At 41.3% G+C, this 17,548-nt stretch overlaps 1 protein-coding gene across 1 annotated transcript in view; it reads right to left on the reverse strand.

The window, feature by feature from the left end:
* The window catches only part of PER3 (period circadian regulator 3), a 69,125-nt gene that overhangs the window by 33,047 nt on the left and 18,530 nt on the right, over nt 1–17,548 (reverse strand). Inside the window, 6 exon segments of the mRNA XM_027565008.1 lie at nt 1,133–1,258; nt 1,854–1,982; nt 3,605–3,710; nt 11,476–11,632; nt 12,108–12,214; nt 14,867–14,945. Coding sequence (XP_027420809.1) covers nt 1,133–1,258; nt 1,854–1,982; nt 3,605–3,710; nt 11,476–11,632; nt 12,108–12,214; nt 14,867–14,945 — 704 coding nt within the window.

Genomic DNA, 17,548 nt, shown 5'->3' on the forward strand with positions numbered 1-17,548 from the left:
GGCCATTTTAGTTTGCCGATTCCTAGAATGTCAACATTCACTCTTGCCATCTCCTGTTTGACCACTTCCAATTTGCCTTGATTCATGGACCTAACATTCCAGGTTCCTATGCAATATTATAACATCAGACCTTGCTTCTATCACCAGTCACAAGCACAACTGGGTGTTGTTTTTGCTCTGGCTCCATCCCTTCATTCTTTCTGGAGTTATTTCTCCACTGATCTCCAGTAGCATATTGGGCACCTACGGATCTGGGGAGTTCATCTTTCAGTGTCCTATCTTTCTGCCTTTTCATACTGCTCATGGGGTTCTTAAGGCAAGAATACTGAAGTGGTTTGCCATTCCCTTCTCAAGTGGACCTATAATGCATACAGACTAACTTCTTAAAATAATGTCAACTATCATGATTGATCCAATTCTTCTGAAATGTTCCTTACCTCATATTGAGAAAAGAAAAGCATGTAAGCAAGAAAAAGACCAAGTTTTTCATTCAATTTAGGTCATTGACATTCTCCATTTGTTTGAAATGATAGGAAGGGATTATCAGTTTAATAATATTTGATTATCTGAAATCCATTCTAAAATTAACAAGTTTGGTTTATAAATTGCTCATACAGAGGAACTGTGGTGCTGGAGAGTCCCTTGGATTCAAGGAGATCAAACCAGTTAATCTTAAAGGAAATCAACCCTGAGTATTCACTGTAAGGACTGATGTTGAAGCTGAAGCTCCAATACATTGGACACCTGGTGTAAAGAGACAACTCATTGGAAAAGACCCTGATACTGGTAAAGATTGATGGCAGGGGAAGAAGGGGACGAGAGGGGACAAGATAGTTGGGTGGCATCACCAGAGTGTAGTCCATGAGGTCACAAAGAGTCAGATGTGATTTAGAGACTGAACAACATAGAGAGGAAATCAACAAATCAGTTGGAATTAGCAGAAACATCAATTCTTTAGTAGAAGTGTTCTGTGACTACATTCTAACACCATTTAACTTTCAGGATAGTATGTGCTGCTGCTGTTGTCATTATTATGATTATTATTACTTTTGTCATCTGGGTATATAAACGTGAATAGCAACACACAGGGGTCATGGCTTCATGAGAGCGGGGAACTGCCCTGATGACTTACCCCAGGCTGTCCTGAGCGGGTTCCCGACACTGGCTTGTTTGCTGACTTGGCCCTTGACTCCATGTAGAGCTGCTGACCTAGATTCTTGATCTTGTTCACACTGGCACAGATATGCTGCAAAGTCAACTTAGGGCAAAGAGTGATGAACAATGTTCAAAGATTGTAACAATGTATATCAAGAGATACATAAACCAAATACATGTAACTCTTGGTTCTCTGAGGACAGAGTAACTGAAATCACCATAACAGCATTAGTTCAGTCTTCCGCTGAGCCACAGCACACGGGTGCCAAGGAGGCTTTGCATCAACCTTTCCACAACATGCTAGTTTTTAATTCTGTTTTATTTTATTTATTTATTTTTTTGGCTGCACCCTGTGGCATGTGGGACCTTAGTTCCCAAACCAGGGATTGAACCCATGCCCTCTGCAGTGAAAGTGCTGAGTCTTAACCACTGGACCACCAGGGAAGCCCCCAGGCTAATTTTTAGAAAGCACACAAGTAGCCTAAATGCCACCTTCTTAAAGGTGGGATTTTCTTTTTACAGACATTTTTCCCAAACGGAAGTAGATCAGAAGGTCTATGACCAAATCAGGTCTTCAACTCAAGAGCATATACTGAGAAGCCACACATGTCGAGGTACAGAACCAGCGCTGACACGTCACGGGTAACAACACATGGAGAAAAGGATATGTGCTCAGAAGCACACACGTGCCTGCTCACCGGTGCCTTCGGCACCTCATCCACGCCATGCCCGCTGGACTCACTGGAGGACGCGAGGCTGACCTGAGGCTCCTGTGACCCGCTGCTCCCCAGGCTCCCGTAGCCACTGGACATGCTCCGGTGAACAGGCTGTGAGAGAGAGGGAGGCCCATGCAGCCCCAGGTTACACGGCAAGTTAGAGGGGAGACCTGCATTACCTGCCTCTGTGCTCACCTGCAGTAATCACTAAATTAAGGTGAAAATTTTTGGACTCCTAATGGTGGCGTGTGAAGGGTGATGCTGATGTAGAGGACATTTCTCTCTCATCTCAGTAATTCTCAAGGGCAGAGTTTACTTTTCTAGTCTAGGTGGGTATTTAGAGTACGATTATTTTTTTTAAAAGCCGTGGTTAATAAATTTAACAAAACATGAAAATAAACTGTAACTCTTGATGCTGAGTTTAAAACAGGCAGAACAAACAAAATACCAATACATACCATACTATCCCCCCAAACCTAACAGATACTTCATGAACCCTAGAGATGGCTGGATAGCTTCATTGACTCAATCAACATGAGTTTGAGCAAAGTCTGGGAGACAGTGAAGGACAGGGAAGCCTGGTGTGCTGTAGTCCATGGGGTTGCAAAGAGTCAGACACGACTTAGCAACTGAACAACAGAGATTTTATGAACGACATTTTGAAAATTACTGACCAACAGTTTTAGTGGTACCACTGTTGTAGCCAAACGCTCAGGGAAGCTAACTCCTTCAGAAGGACAGCGTGAATAGTGGAGTGCAGCTTATTACATCGGCGGGTCCAAGGCAGAGTTTCCTCTTGACCCAGAGACTCTGACCGATTTTTGTGACAACCTTTTATATCCAAAGTGTAGGTACCCAAACCCATATCCCCAAATTCTTAAAGCCCACTCTGGACAATGTTATTAAAAGATACAATCAGGTTACAGCCATAAATTCACATTCTAAAGCTATCTGGACATACAGCTTAGCCAACAGCAATAGGTATTATTAAGATTATAGATAGTGATTGATTACTTAGGGGACACTGCATTCCTTCTGGCTCTGGGAGCTCTAGCTAAGTACAGGGTCTGCCTGGTCTGGTTTTTATCTGCCTAAGAGGCCTATTCGGCTGCTGGTATTTTATCTCCATGGCCTCCTAGATATACAGTCCAAAAGTTTGCCGAGTCTGTAAGACGGAGTTCCTTTTCCTTTAAAAACGGAGTCAGTCCAGTGAGGGCAACCTGCTCCTCTCCTCTTTCACCATCAGTAAACACTCAGCAAGGTTACTCACTGAATCTCTAGGAGAAGTCATTTTGGTACTTGTTTTCAACAGGTAGTTGTTTTTCACACTTTTGCCTCATCTAATGATTAGAGATACTGAGACCCGCCACTCCTCCCCCAACTTTTAAAATTAATTATTTCAAAGAACAGCAAAGCTAAAACACTGGCAGCATTTGAAAGACAAGAATTCTCTCATTTAGAAATAACTTCTTTGTCTAATTGCTTCCTGTGACTCATTATGCTGTCTTCAAAAGGGTTCTTACAAAAATGTCCTGTGTATTTAACACAGATAAAGGAAAACAAGATTAATGAAATTTAACTTAAAAACAAAAAGAAGACAAAAATTTCTGGGATGTAGAGGGTAAGGCTAGCAGTTTATTTCTGTGAATGACTTTACTAAGACTGAATGTTAAAATTAAACACAACTATAAGAATTTTGTGTGTTGTTTTTTTTTTTAAATCTCTCACTTTACCTGTAAGAGAAGTTTTTGAATTTGTTCTTGTAATTCTGTGATGTCTTTGTCAACATTGCTCATCTTTTTTACTCTGGTGGCAAAAATATCCTTGTTTAGTGGACTCCTACAAAATGCCAAGGGAAAGACTGAGTCAAGCAATTTAAGATTCAGTCACAATGAAGTCTAAAGTGATCTTTAATAGAACATTCAAACAATAAAGCTATGTCTTTACAAAGCAACTCTTCGACTCCAAATACAGAAAATATGAAGCTCATATTCTATTTATGGAAGCAGAGAAAATCCAAAGAAACAAGGGAGACGTTAACAGATTTTAGTTCAGTCTCTTCATAGCTCATATCTTTCCATAATCATTTCAGCATTGTATCTGTATAAATTTAAAACAGTGACAAGTAACCTCCTCAGCTACTACAGCATGTTCAACAACTACTGGTCTCCAAATTTAACATGGACTGAGTAACCTACTGGTTCTGAAACTGAGGGCTTCCTTGGTAGTTCAGATAGTAAAGAATCTGCCTTAGATGAAAGAGACCTGGATTTGATCCCTGGGTCAGGAAGATCCCCTGGGGGAGGAAACGGCAACCCACTCCAGTCTTCTTGCCTGGAGAATCCCATGAACAGAGGAGCCTGGTGGGCTACAGTCCATGGAGTCGCAGAGTCAGACACGACTGAGCAACTAACAATTTCACTTTTCACTTTTTTTCTAAGAAATTTTAAGACCTTGAAAGTGAAAGTGAAAGTGAAGTCGCTCGGGTCCTGTCCAACTCTTTTCGACCCCATGGACTGTAGCCTACCAGGCTCCTCCCTCCATGGGATTCTCCAGGCAAGAATACTGCAGTGGGTTGCCATTTCCTTCTCCATTTAAGACCTTAAGTTTGTCAAACAACATTCAATGCTTAATGTATCTAATCACTTGAGCTATGTAATAAAGATGATTCTGCTCCCATCCTCACGGTGAACATGTGGCTGTCACAAAACCTTCAGTCTTTATATTCAAATTCTAGAGCATCTGAAATCTACTAGCTGAACAGCAACTAAGACAAGGAACTGACAATGACTCGGGACCCCTCTATGCGACAAGAAGTAGCCTTGCTTCATGACATACATCAAGAATATGCCACATTTTCTAAACTCTCACAATATGTGAGCGCTACTGGAACTGCTCCACCACTTCCCCCTCCTCCTGTCCCATGCACCATGAGCCTGAGTGTCATCCAGAGGTGTCTGGGCTGCTGGTCAAGTGTAAGTTTGAGTGAAAATAGGACGTCCGACTTTGTGCAATGAGACTGGGATATTCCCGGTGGGGACCCTTCCTACAAAACTGAACTGCACATTTAATCACCAATTACATCACTCAAAGATTTACATGAGAGGATTCCCTGCTGGTCTAGCCATGAGGACTCCGAGCTTTCACTGCCAGGGGCTCAGGTTCAATCCCTGGTCAAGGAACTAAGGATTCCTCGGTGGCTCAGTGGTAAAGAATCTGTCTGCAATGTAAGAGATGCAGGAGATTCAGGTTTGATCCCTCGGTTGGGAAGATCCCCTGGAGGAGAGCATGGCAACCCACTCCAGTACTCTTGCCTGGAGAATCCCATGGACAGAGGAGCCTGGTGGGCTACAGCCCATAGGATTGCTAAGAGCCAGATATGACTGAGCATGCACATGTAAGGAACTAAGATCAACTAAGATACCACAAACTGCATCACTCAGCCAAAAAAAATGATTCACGTCGCAAGAGCGACACCACTTTCAACAAATGCTATCAACTCAGCAGGAAGAGTTGGCTGCGGTGCTTGTCAGGAAATTGGTTGAAGGCTAAGGAAGGAAGTTTGATTTTCATCTCCTCTTTGCAACTTCCTCCCTCAGAGATCGGTGAGAAAGTGACTCTCACCGAATGTGGATTTTTTTTTTTCTGTAATGTGAGAGGTAATAAGCACCTAGCCTTCCTCCCCACAGAGCTGCTTAATATCAAAAAGATAATTAAGGTTAGGGTCCCTCACTGAACACTCTCACAGCCCCCCTCCCACCTCAACCGTCACCTTTCCAAAACTCTACTCGTGTGTCCCAGCACATGAGTAGTTTCTGCTTTCCCGTGCGCGCTGGGCTACATGGAGGCAAAGAGAACGTCTGCTCTGTTTACAGCCTCATCCTTAGGGTCCAGCACAACACCTGACTCAGCAGGTACTTCATTAATACTTACTGAAGGAATAAATGCATTAAAGTAACTACACAAACATAACAGATAATTATTATTCTGTGAGAGGTTAATACCTACTAGACTCTGAATGCTTTCCCTCACATAACCCTGCATGTGGAGATGCAAATATTGGTATAATCTTAAAAAAGCACTGAAAACACTGTAAGTATTAATATGTCAATTTATTCCACATATTTTTAAGATTGTTTTTTGATGTGGACCATTTTTAACGTCTTAATGCATTTATCACAATATTGTTTCTGTTTTATGTGTTGACTTTTTAGCCTCAAGGTATGTGGGGTCTTAGCTACCCAACTGGGGATCACACCTGCACCCCTGCAATGGAACTTGAATTTTTAACCGCTGGACCACCAGCAAAGTCCCTACTCCATACATATATATATTTTTTTTTAAGTAAGTTTTTTCTCTTTCCTTTTTTTAAATTACAAAAGTATGGTATTTACAGAAGACTTGGAAAATAGAGGAGAGTTACATATAGCTCCTATATATACATATATATACATTATTTTTTAAAGTAGATAAATTAAGATTTTTAGTTGGGGTTTCAATATCAAAGGGTTTCCATGGTGGCTCAGATGGTAAAGAACCCGCCTACAATGCAGGAGACCTGGGTTCGATTCCTGGGTTGGGAAGATCCCCTGGAGAAGGAAATGACTACCCACTCCAGTATTCTTGCCTGAAGAATTTCATGGACTGAGGAACCTGGCTACCTATAGTCCATGGGGGTCACAAAGAGTCAGGCACAACTGAGTGACTAACACAAACACACTCAATAACAAACTCTCAAAAACTAGTAGAATGAATATATAGAGAAGTAGAAGGATATAGTAAACTGTGAACCAATTCCACATAATTAAGATTTATACAATTTTCACACAACAGTAGGATCCAAATTATATTCAAGCTCCCATAGAGTCTAAACTAGGAGACACTGGAACATATCCAGGGACATAAAACAAGGTGCAAAAATTTCATGGTCTAAAGGTACTGAAATCCTACAGAGTCTGTTCTCTTATCACTGTAGAACTACGCTAGAAATCAGTATCAAAAGATATCTGAAAATAACACGTATTTTCAAGTGCATTGTGACATGTACCAAGAGAGATTTTTGACTTATTGGCCATTGAAAGCCCCTATTCCATACATTTTTTAATCAAAGAATGGAAAGGATAGTTGGAGAAAAAATCTAGGACATTCCTCTGGTGCTGATGGGGAGGTGCTCAGACCAGTCAACAGACACCCAAATGGACATCTCATCAGAAGAAGTGGGGTTTCCTATATTCTTTCTAAGCAACCATCTAATTTTATCTTCATTTCCCAACAGGTTTCCCTATTGGGCTGATCAACATGAATAGCTCTTCCTTGGCAGTCATATTAGCTACCTTAATTATCAGATTAGTCTTCTACCACAAATCAGCCTCATGAGTCAGGGATGCAGGGAGCCTGATGCTTCCACTAAGGCTGCAGACTCACTCTGGTGAGAGGCTGAACCCTGGAGCACAGTCAGGTCAGAGCAACCTGAGGCTTATCTCATCATTGCCCAGCATCACTCCATCACAATATTAACATAGGATAAAATAAGACTGGGAGATCTACTGTTCTTAGTTTTATGCTTATATCTGCAAAGTTGAATTAAAAAATACAAAAGATAATTTATCAACCTATGGTTTTTCCAGTGGTCATGTACAGATGTGAGACTTAGACCATAAGGAAGGCTGAGTGTTTTAGACCTGATGCTTTCGAACTGTGGTGTTGGAGACTTTCGAGAGTCCCTTGGACTGCAAGGAGATCAAACCAGTTAATCCTAAAGGAAATCAACCCTGAATAGCCACTGGAAGGACAGATACTGAAGCTGAAGTTATAATACTTTGGTCACCTGATGCAAAGAGCTGACTCACTGGAAATGACGCTGATGCCGGGAAAGATTGAAGTCAAAAGGAGAAGGGGACAGCAGAGGATGAGATTATTAGATAGCATCGCCATCTCAACAGAAACTGACAAACCCTGGGAGAAAGTGGAGGACGCAGAAGTCTGGCGTGCTGCAGTCCATGGGGTTGCTAAGAACTGGACACAACTTAGCGGCTGAAAAAGAACAGCAGCAGCAGCATAATACTGAAGTTCAGTTCAGTCGCTCAGTCATTTCTGACTCTTCGTAACCCCATGACCCACAGCACGCCAGGCCTCCCTGTCCATCACCAACTCCCGGAGTGCACCCAAACTCATGTCCATTGAGTCGGTGATGTCATCCAACCATCTCATCCTCTGTCATCCCCTTCTCCTCCTGCCCTCAATTTTCCCCAGCATCAGGGTCTTTTCAAATGAGTCAGCTCTTCGCATCAGGTGGCCAAACTATTGGAGTCTCAGCTTCAACATCGGTCCTTCCAATGAACACCCAGGACTGATCTCCTTTAGGATGGACTGGTTGGATCTCCTTGCAGTCCAAGGGACTCTCAAGAGTCTTCTCCAACACCACAGTACAAAAGCATCAATTCTTCGGCGCTCAGCTTTCTTTATAGCCCAACTCTCACATCCATACATGACTACTGGAAAAACCATAGCCTTGACTAGACGGACCTTTGTTGACAAAGTAATGTCTCTACTTTTTAATATGCTGTCTAGGTTGGTCATAACTTTCCTTCCAAGGAGTAAGTATCTTTTAATTTTGTGGCTGCAATCACCATCTGCAGTGGTTTTGGAGCCCAAAAAATAAAGTCAGCCACTGTTTCCACTGTTTCCCCATCTATTTGCTATGAAGTGATGTGACTGGATGCCATGATCTTAGTTTTCTGAATGTTGAGCTTTAAGCCAACTTTTTCACTCTCCACTTTCACTTTCATCAAGAGGCTCTTGAATTCTTCTTCACTTTCTGCCATAAGGGTGGTGGCATATCTGAGGTTCTTGATATTTCTCCCAGAAATCTTGATTCCAGCTTGTGCTTCCTCCAGCCCAGAGTTTCTCATGATGTACTCTGCATAGAAGTTAAATAAGCAGGGTGACAATATACAGCCTTGATATACTCCTTTTCTTATTTGGAACCAGTGTGTTGTTCCATGTCCAGTTCTAACTGTTGCTTCCTGACGTGCATACAGGTTTCTCAAGAGGCAGGTCAGGTGGTCTGGTATTCCCATCTCTTTCAGAATTTTCCACAGTTGATTGTGATCCACACAGTCAAAGGCTTTGGCATAGTAAAGAAAGCAGAAATAGACGTTTTTCTGGAACTCTCTTGCTTTTTCGATGATCCAGCAGATGTTGGCAATTTGATCTCCAGATCCTCTGCCTTTTTTAAAACCACCTTGAACATCTGGAAATTCATGGGTCACATATTGCTGAAGGCTGGCTTGGAGAATTTTGAGCATTACTTTACTAGCGTGTGAGATGAACGCAATTGTGCGGGACTTTCCTGGCAGCTCAGACAATAAAGCATCTGCCTACAATGCGGGAGACCCGGTTTCAATCCCTGGGTGGGGAAGATCCTCTGGAGAAGGAAATGGCAACCCACTCCAGTATTCTTGCCTGGAAAATCCCATGGGATCATAAAGAGTCGGACACGACTGAGCGACTTCACTTCACTTCACTTTGAGCATTCTTTGGCATCCCCTTTCTTTGGGATTGGAATGAAAACTGACCTTTTCCAGTCCCGTGGCCACTGCTGAGTTTTCCAAATTTGCTGACATATTGAGTGCAGCACTTTCACAGCATCGTCTTCTAGGATTTGAAATAGCTCAACTGGAATTTCATCCCCTCCACTAGCTTTGTTCATAGTGATGCTTCCTAAGGCCCACTTGACTTCACATTCCAGGATGTCTGGCTCTAGGTGAGTGATCACACCATCATGATTATCTGGGTCATGAAGATCTTTTTTGTACAGTTCTTCTGTGTATTCTTGCCACCTCTTCTTAATATCTTCTGCTTCTGTTAGGTCCATACCATTTCTGTCTTTATTGAGAGCATCTTTGCATGAAATGTTCCCTTGGTATTTCTAATTTTCTTAAGAGACCTCTAGTCTTTCCCATTCTATTGTTTTCCTCTATTTCTTCGCACTGATCACTGAGGAAGGCTTTCTTATCTCTCTTTGCTATTCTCTGGAACTGCATTCAGATGCTTATATCTTCCCTTTTCTCCTCTGCTTTTCGCTTCTCTTCTTTTCACAGCCATTTGTAAGGCCTCCGCAGACAGCCATTTTGCCTTTTTGCATTTCTTTTTCTTGGGGATGGTCTTGATCCCTGTCTCCTGTACAATGTCACGAACCTCCATCCATAGTTCATCAGGCACTCTGTCTATCCGATCTAGTCCCTTAAATCTATTTCTTACTTCCACTGTATAATCATAAGGGATTTGATTTAGGTCATACCTGAATGGTCTAGTGGTTTTCCCCACTTTCTTCAATTTAGTACTGAAGAGTTAGGTATAATTCCCATTCCTAATAGAAACAGACATCAAAGGGAAACTTATGGGCTGGCTGTGAAACCTCCAGGTCAATTTTATATGGACCACAAAGCCCAGGGACCAACAGGATATCAGACTATAAGAACAATGGTCCAGGTTCCTTGGGATTCATTTGTAAGGTTTTTACACGGACAGGAAAGAATAATCAAGCAGGCTTGAATTAGAAGTGCCAGAAGGCAAATAAATATGAAAGAATCTATATTTAAAAAATAAAGATGTAACAAAATTGAGACAAATAAGTGGAATTTGACAGCAGAAGAAAAGAAAAAAAAATAGAAAAAAGAAAAAAAATCTTATAGGCTCACTAAAGAGAATGTTAAAGTTGAGAAAAGGAAAAGAAGAGAAAAAAAAACCCCTTACTCCAAATCCACTATCCACACATAATCAAAATTTATATTTTATTTCTTTCTAATCTTCTTTTTCCTATTTCATAGTGTTTGTTTTAAACATAATTAGGCTGTATAAGAATTCTGCAGGCTGCTTTTCCCATCACCTAATATATCAATTTCCCATGATACGTACTTTCTATAAAAATTTTCATTGGATCAATATAATAACATGTCAAACAAATGTTTCAGAACTTCCTTAATGATGACATTTAAGCTATTATTAGTCAATCCTAAAGGAAATCAACTCTGAATATTCATTGGAAGGACTAATGTGAAGCTGAAGCTCCAATATTTTGGCCACCTGATGCAAAGAGCTGACTCACTGGAAAAGATGCTGATGCTAGGAAAGACTGAAGGCAGGAGGAGAAGGGGAAAGCAGAGGATGAGATGATTAGATAGCATCATCGACTCAATGGACAAGAGTGTGAGCAAACTCCAGGAGGGAGTGAAGAAAAGCCTGGTGTGTTGCAGTCCACAGGATCAAGAAGCGTCTGACATGACTTAGCCATTGAACAACAACAATATAAGCTATTACAATTAAATAACATTGCAGAATCTGTCTTTTCTTTACAAAGCTCTCTGCATTTAGACTTATTTCTTTAGCATACTCCCATAATAGAGTTACTAGGCCAAGGAAGTAGAAGTAGAAATATTATAAGGCTCTTAATATTTAAAGGCCAAACTGTCTTCCAGAAGCACTGTCAAAAACCTGTTCTTTGTTGAGTTCGTGTGTCAACTGATTCAAAGAGGAGTCAATGGGCCCGAGAATATTATTTGAAAAAACATTTTTTAGAGAATAGGAAAACTGATTGACTTACATTCGCACTTTATGGTGACTGATGATGAAAGAAACCTTCCGGCTCCATGGGTTCACGAAGCTGGACCAATTGGAGTCCAGTATGACGTAATCCCCATTTTGACAACAAAATCTAATGGGCAGGTGTTCAAAGGGAGGATGGCCTGCATACTTCAAGACTACATAAAACAATAAGACAGAATTTATTTAACATGAATGTTTATTACAAATGCCTCTCTTAAGGCACTTATTTGTAAATGTTTTAAAATATCAAAATAGAAAAAAATACTGTTTCAATGGTTTCAATACACTGTTTTCTTGATTAAAGGTAACACTCTAATGATCAAGGGGCTTCCCAGGCGGCACTAGTCACACTGCTTGCCAATGCATGAGAGATGGGTTCGATTCCTGGGTCGGGAAGATCACCTGGAGGATCCCCTGGGGGAGGAAATGGCAACCCACTCCAGCACTCCTGCCTGGAAAATTCCATGGGGGTGGTCTGCAGTCCAGGGGGCTGCACAGGACGGAGTGACTGAGCACTTCTAATGATTAGAGGTTGAGAGAAGCTCTAGGGAGAAATGAAATGAAAAATTTAAGGAGATCAGTGGGGAAAAAAAAAAAAAAAAGCCCTCCTGTAAAGAAGCAGGTGCTTACCTTTTTGGTGCATGGCAAGCATCAGAGAGCGATCTTCCGGGTGCAGGTACGCTAGGATGGATGTCCCGATCAGGTCCTGAGGTAGGTAACCCAGGAAAGGCACAGCCCTGAGCACAGACACAGCACAGGCAGCACGTCATCGTGCCAAGCGACTGTTGTGCCTTACACACTCTCAACAGTACTTTTCAGACAAACTCTAAATATGAAGAAAGGTATGCAGAGATGTTCATTACAGCATTTATAAAAGCAGCAAGCAACCCGAGTGCCTATATTGTGGGGAAAGAGTTAACATAATCTAAGAAGCGTTGGTCACTGGAGGTGTTGCATCAGAATCACCTGCCAAACTTCCAAAAGCCAGACTTGCAGGCTCACTGCTTCCTAAATCAGCATTTCTGGGGTGAGACTAGGAGTCTATACTTTTCACAAGTTCTGTAGAGGTCTCAGAGGGCTTCCCTGGTGGCTCGGACAGTAAAGAACCCGCCTGCAATGCAGGAGAACTGGGTTTGGTCCTTGGGTCGGGAAGATCCCCTGAAGAAGGGAATGGCAACCCACTCTGGTATTCTTGCCTGGAGAATCCCCATGGACAGAGGAGTGGTGGGCTACAGTCCCTGGGGTCACAAAGAGTCAGACACGACTGAGCAACTAACATTTTTCACTTTTTCAGAGGTCTCTTGAGGCCCTCAATTGCACTGCCTTTTAAAAAGTCTACAAAGATCATATTATAACACAGAAGAATGCTTATGGTGTAAAATGAAGAAAGCAGGCTACAAATTTATACAGAGTATTTAAAAGTATACAAAAACAATGTCTCCCAAACAGTAGTATCAAATAGAGGACCAGTCACAAAGACATTTGTAGGATAAATGTTCATAAGAAAATTCTAATGACCAGACATTCAAGATGACTTAGAAAAAAAACTGACTCTGTAAACATTTTCTATGTGTACAAATTCACAAATAGTTTCTTTTTTTCACGTATATATAAGAAAGAAAGAAAATGAAGTCACTCAGTTGTGTCCAACTCTTTGCAAGCCCATGGACTGTAGCCTGCCAGGCTCCTCCATCCATGGGATTTTCCAGGCAAGAGTACTGGAGTAGGTTGCCATTTCCTTTTCCAGGGGATCTTCCCAACCCAAGGATCGAACCCAGGTCTTCGGCATTGCAGGCAGACGCTTTACCGTCTGAGCTACCAGGGAAGTTCATGTATATATAATCTTTGTTATTTTTTGCCACATCCTCATGATATTCAGGATCTTAAGTTTCTCAACCAGGGATCGAATCCACACTCCCTGCAGTGGAAGCCTGGAGTCTTAACCATACTTTCTAATGCAATAAACTCAAGCTATTTTTAGAATATCTTTAGCTAAATTTTCTTACCTTATACAGATTATATTATACAAAATAACTCACTATTACTGTTTAGTTTCATAACTAAATGGTAATAAATGGGTAATAAATCCATTTCTGGAAGTTAAAAAAACTTTTTTTTAAGTTTTTTGGTTTTTTTTTTTGGCCTCAATGCAGTTTGTGGGATCTTAGTTTCCTGATCGGAGAAGGCAATGGCACCCCACTCCAGTACTCCTGCCTGGCAAATCCCATGGATGGAAGAACCTCATAGGCTGCAGTCCGTGGGGTCACTAAGAGTCGGACATGACTGAAGTGACTTAGCAGCAGCAGCAGTTTCCTGATCAGAGATTGAACCCAGGCTCTCAGCAGTGGAAGTGCTGAGTCCTAACCACTGGATCATCAGGGAATTCCCTGGATGTTAAAAAATTTTTAAAACCAAAATTAATACATATCATAACTGTGTCCGATTTTTTCACATTTTTGCTTTATGCTCACCTATAATATGATTGATGTATTAGTTCTCAGATTTTCAGATTTCACAAATAAAGTAAAATTTTTACACAAGCGTGGGGGAAGATGAAGGGTATGATCAGGGGATAACAATGTTTCATTTTTCCAAATAAAGGTATAAAAAAAAAACAATAAGCAATGATGACTATCTACTATCACTACTTGTTAAATAACAAAGACTATTTTAATAACTAAAAAAAAGTAGGTAGGACATAAGTTCAAAACAAGTAACAATTCTTTAAATTAAGTAAACTTAGCTTTACAAGAAAAGAAATCTGCCTTATTTTTCTTGCTCCTTTCCCCCTTCACTTCAGACTAATAAAAATTCATCATAAACTGGGAAGCACTTGCCTAGAGCAAGCAATACATGTGCACAGGGCTCATAGGCCAGCGTCTACGTCTCATTTTGACCATAATTATACACTATGGGGGCTTCCCTGGTGCCGCAGATGGTAAATACAATGCAGGAGACCCGGCTTCGATCCCTGAGTCAAGAAGATCCCCAGGAGAAGGGAATGGCTACCACTCCAATATTCTTGCCTGGAGAATCCCACTGACAGAGGAGCCTGGAGGACTATATATAGTCCATGAGATTGCAAAGAGTTGGACACAATCCGGGGACTAACACTGATATACTATGGGTCCAAGGTTCACTGTCCTCTTGGGCAGCACGGAAAAATAATTCTGACCCACCTAAAGCTTTGAAATAAAACATGATAACTTGTAAATCTTAGAAGTACAACAAGCAAGATATGTTAAAATTTTAGACAACACAAATTTCAAACTGACAAACATCAAATGGGCAAATGGATAGATGTCATTATGTAGATGGATGTTAAACATAAAGTTTTAAATATTTTATTTTCCAAAACAAATTTCTTTTAGGCTTAAAGAAGTACTTACCTTTCATCTATTTCAAGAAAAACACAACCAGGAGTATGTGTTGTGGTAAAAATTCTTTTATCTGCTGGGATTCGAGGAGCTATGAAGAACAGAAAGACTCGTTTTAGAGGCAAATATCTAATTAATTATCCATTTAACATATTAAAAAGGCAACAAACTCTATATGATATGGCAGAAATCTCACTTAAGGGGCAGGCCTTTGAGCAGCCAAATCTAATACTTTTCATTATTAACTACATTTTAAGTAGGTCAAAAGGTAAAACCCATGGGCTTCTCTGGTGGCCCAGTGGTTGCGAATTTGCCTTCTAGTTCAGGGGACATGGGTTTAACCGCTGGTCCAGGAAGAGCCCATATGCTTCAGAGCAACTAAACCCAGGAGCCATAACTACTGAGCCCTCACCTGAGAGCCAGCCCATGTGCTACAACTACTGAAGCCCACTCACCTAGAGCCTATGTTCTGTAGCAAGAAACCACCAGAATGAGAAGCCCCCGCACCGCAACTAGAGAGCAGCCCCGCTTGCCAAACCAGAGAAAGCCCTCACAGCAACAGAGGCCCAGTGAAGCCAAAAATAATAATTTTTAAAAAGTAATACCTACTCAAGTTAAATACAGAGAGTCTGTGTACACTGAATACTTTACTCATCCCAAGTAATCCAACAGTCAAACCCAGAGTGATTTAGAATTCAGGATGGAAATCTTTTATTATACTTAGAGGTTGCAAAATGTGGTCTACTGGAGAAGGGAATGGCAAACCACTTCAGTATTCTTGCCTTGAGAACCCCATGAACAGTATGAAAAGGCAAAAAGATAGGACACTGAAAGATGAACTCCCCAGGTCAGAAGGTGTCCAATCTGCTACTGGAGATCAGTGGAGAAATGACTTCAGAAAGAATGAAGAGACGGAGTCAAAGCAAAAACAACACTAAATTGTGCTTGTGACTGGTGACAGAGGCAAGGTCCAATGCTGTAAAATTGCACAGGAACCTGGAATGTCAGGTCCATGAATCAAGGCAAATTGGAAGCGGTCAAATAGAAGATGGCAGGAGTGAACGCTGACATTCTAGGAATCAGCGAACTAAAATGGACTGGAATGGGTGAATTTAACTCAGATGACCATTATATCTACTACTGTGGGCAGGAATCCCTTAGAAGAAATGGAGTAGCCATCATGGTCAACAAAGAGTCCAAAATGCAGTACTTGGATGCAGTCTCAAAAATGACAGAATGATCTGTTCGTTTCCAAGGCAAACCATTCAATATCACAGTAATCCAAGTCTATGCCCCAACCAGTAACCCTGAAGAAGCTGAAGTTGAATGGTTCTATGAACACCTACAAGACCTTTTAGAACTAACACCCCAAAAAGATGTCCTTTTCATTATAGGGGACTGGAATGTAAAAGTAGGAAGTCAAGAAACACCTGGGGTAACAGGAAAATTTGGCTTTGGAATATGGAATGAAGCAGGGCAAAGGCTAATACAGTTTTGCCAAGAGAACGCACTGGTCATAGCAAACACCGTCTTCCAACAACACAAGAGAAGATTCTACACATGGACATCACCAGATGGCTGACACTGAAATCAGATTGACTATATTCTTTGCAGCCAAAGATGGAGAAGCTCTATGTCAGTAAAAACAAGAGCAGGAGCTGACTGTGGCTCAGATCATGAACTCCTTATTGCCAAATTCAGACTGAAATTGAAGAAAGTAGGGAAAACCACTAGACCATTCAGGTATGACCTAAATCAAATCCCTTATGATTATACAGTGGAAGTGAGAAATAGATTTAAGGGACTAGATGTGATAAAGTGCTTGATGAACTATGGATGGAGGTTCGTGACATTGTACAGGAGACAGGGATCATCAAGACCATCTCCATGGAAAAGAAATGGAAAAAAGCAAAATGGCTGTCTGAGGAGGCCTTACAAATGGCTGTGAAAAGGAGAGAAGTGAAAAGCAAAGGAGAAAAGGAAAGATACAAGCATCTGAATGCAGAGTTCCAAAGAATAGCAAGGAGAGATAAGAAAACCTTCCTCAGCGATCAATGCAAAGAAATAGAGGAAAACAACAGAATGGGAAAGACTAGAGATCCTTCAAGAAAATTAAGACTTCACTGGTGGCTCAGATGGTAAAGTGTCTTTCTACAATACGGGAGACCTGGGTTCGATCCCTGGGTCGGGAAGATTCGCTGGAGAAGGAAATGGCAATCCATTCCAGTACTATTGCCTGGAAAATCCCATGGACAGAGGAGCCAGGTAGGCTATAGTCCATGGGGTCGCAAAGAGTCGGACACGACTGAGCGACTTCACTTTCTTTCTTTCAAGAAAATTAGAGATACCAAGGGAATATTTCATGCAAAGATGGGCTCAAAAAAGAAATGGTATGGACCTAACAGAAGCAGAAGATATTAAGAAGAGGTGGCAAGAATACACAGAAGAACTGTACAAAAAAGATCTTCATGACCCAGATAATCATGATGGTGTGATCACTCACCTAGAGCCAGACATCCTGGAATGTGAAGTCAAGTGGGCCTTAGGAAGCATCACTATGAACAAAGCTAGTGGAGGGGATGAAATTCCAGTTGAGCTATTTCAAATCCTAGAAGACGATGCTGTGAAAGTGCTGCACTCAATATGTCAGCAAATTTGGAAAACTCAGCAGTGGCCACGGGACTGGAAAAGGTC

Source organism: Bos indicus x Bos taurus, chromosome 16, assembly GCF_003369695.1.
Source record: "Bos indicus x Bos taurus breed Angus x Brahman F1 hybrid chromosome 16, Bos_hybrid_MaternalHap_v2.0, whole genome shotgun sequence".
NCBI lineage: Eukaryota > Metazoa > Chordata > Mammalia > Artiodactyla > Bovidae > Bos > Bos indicus x Bos taurus.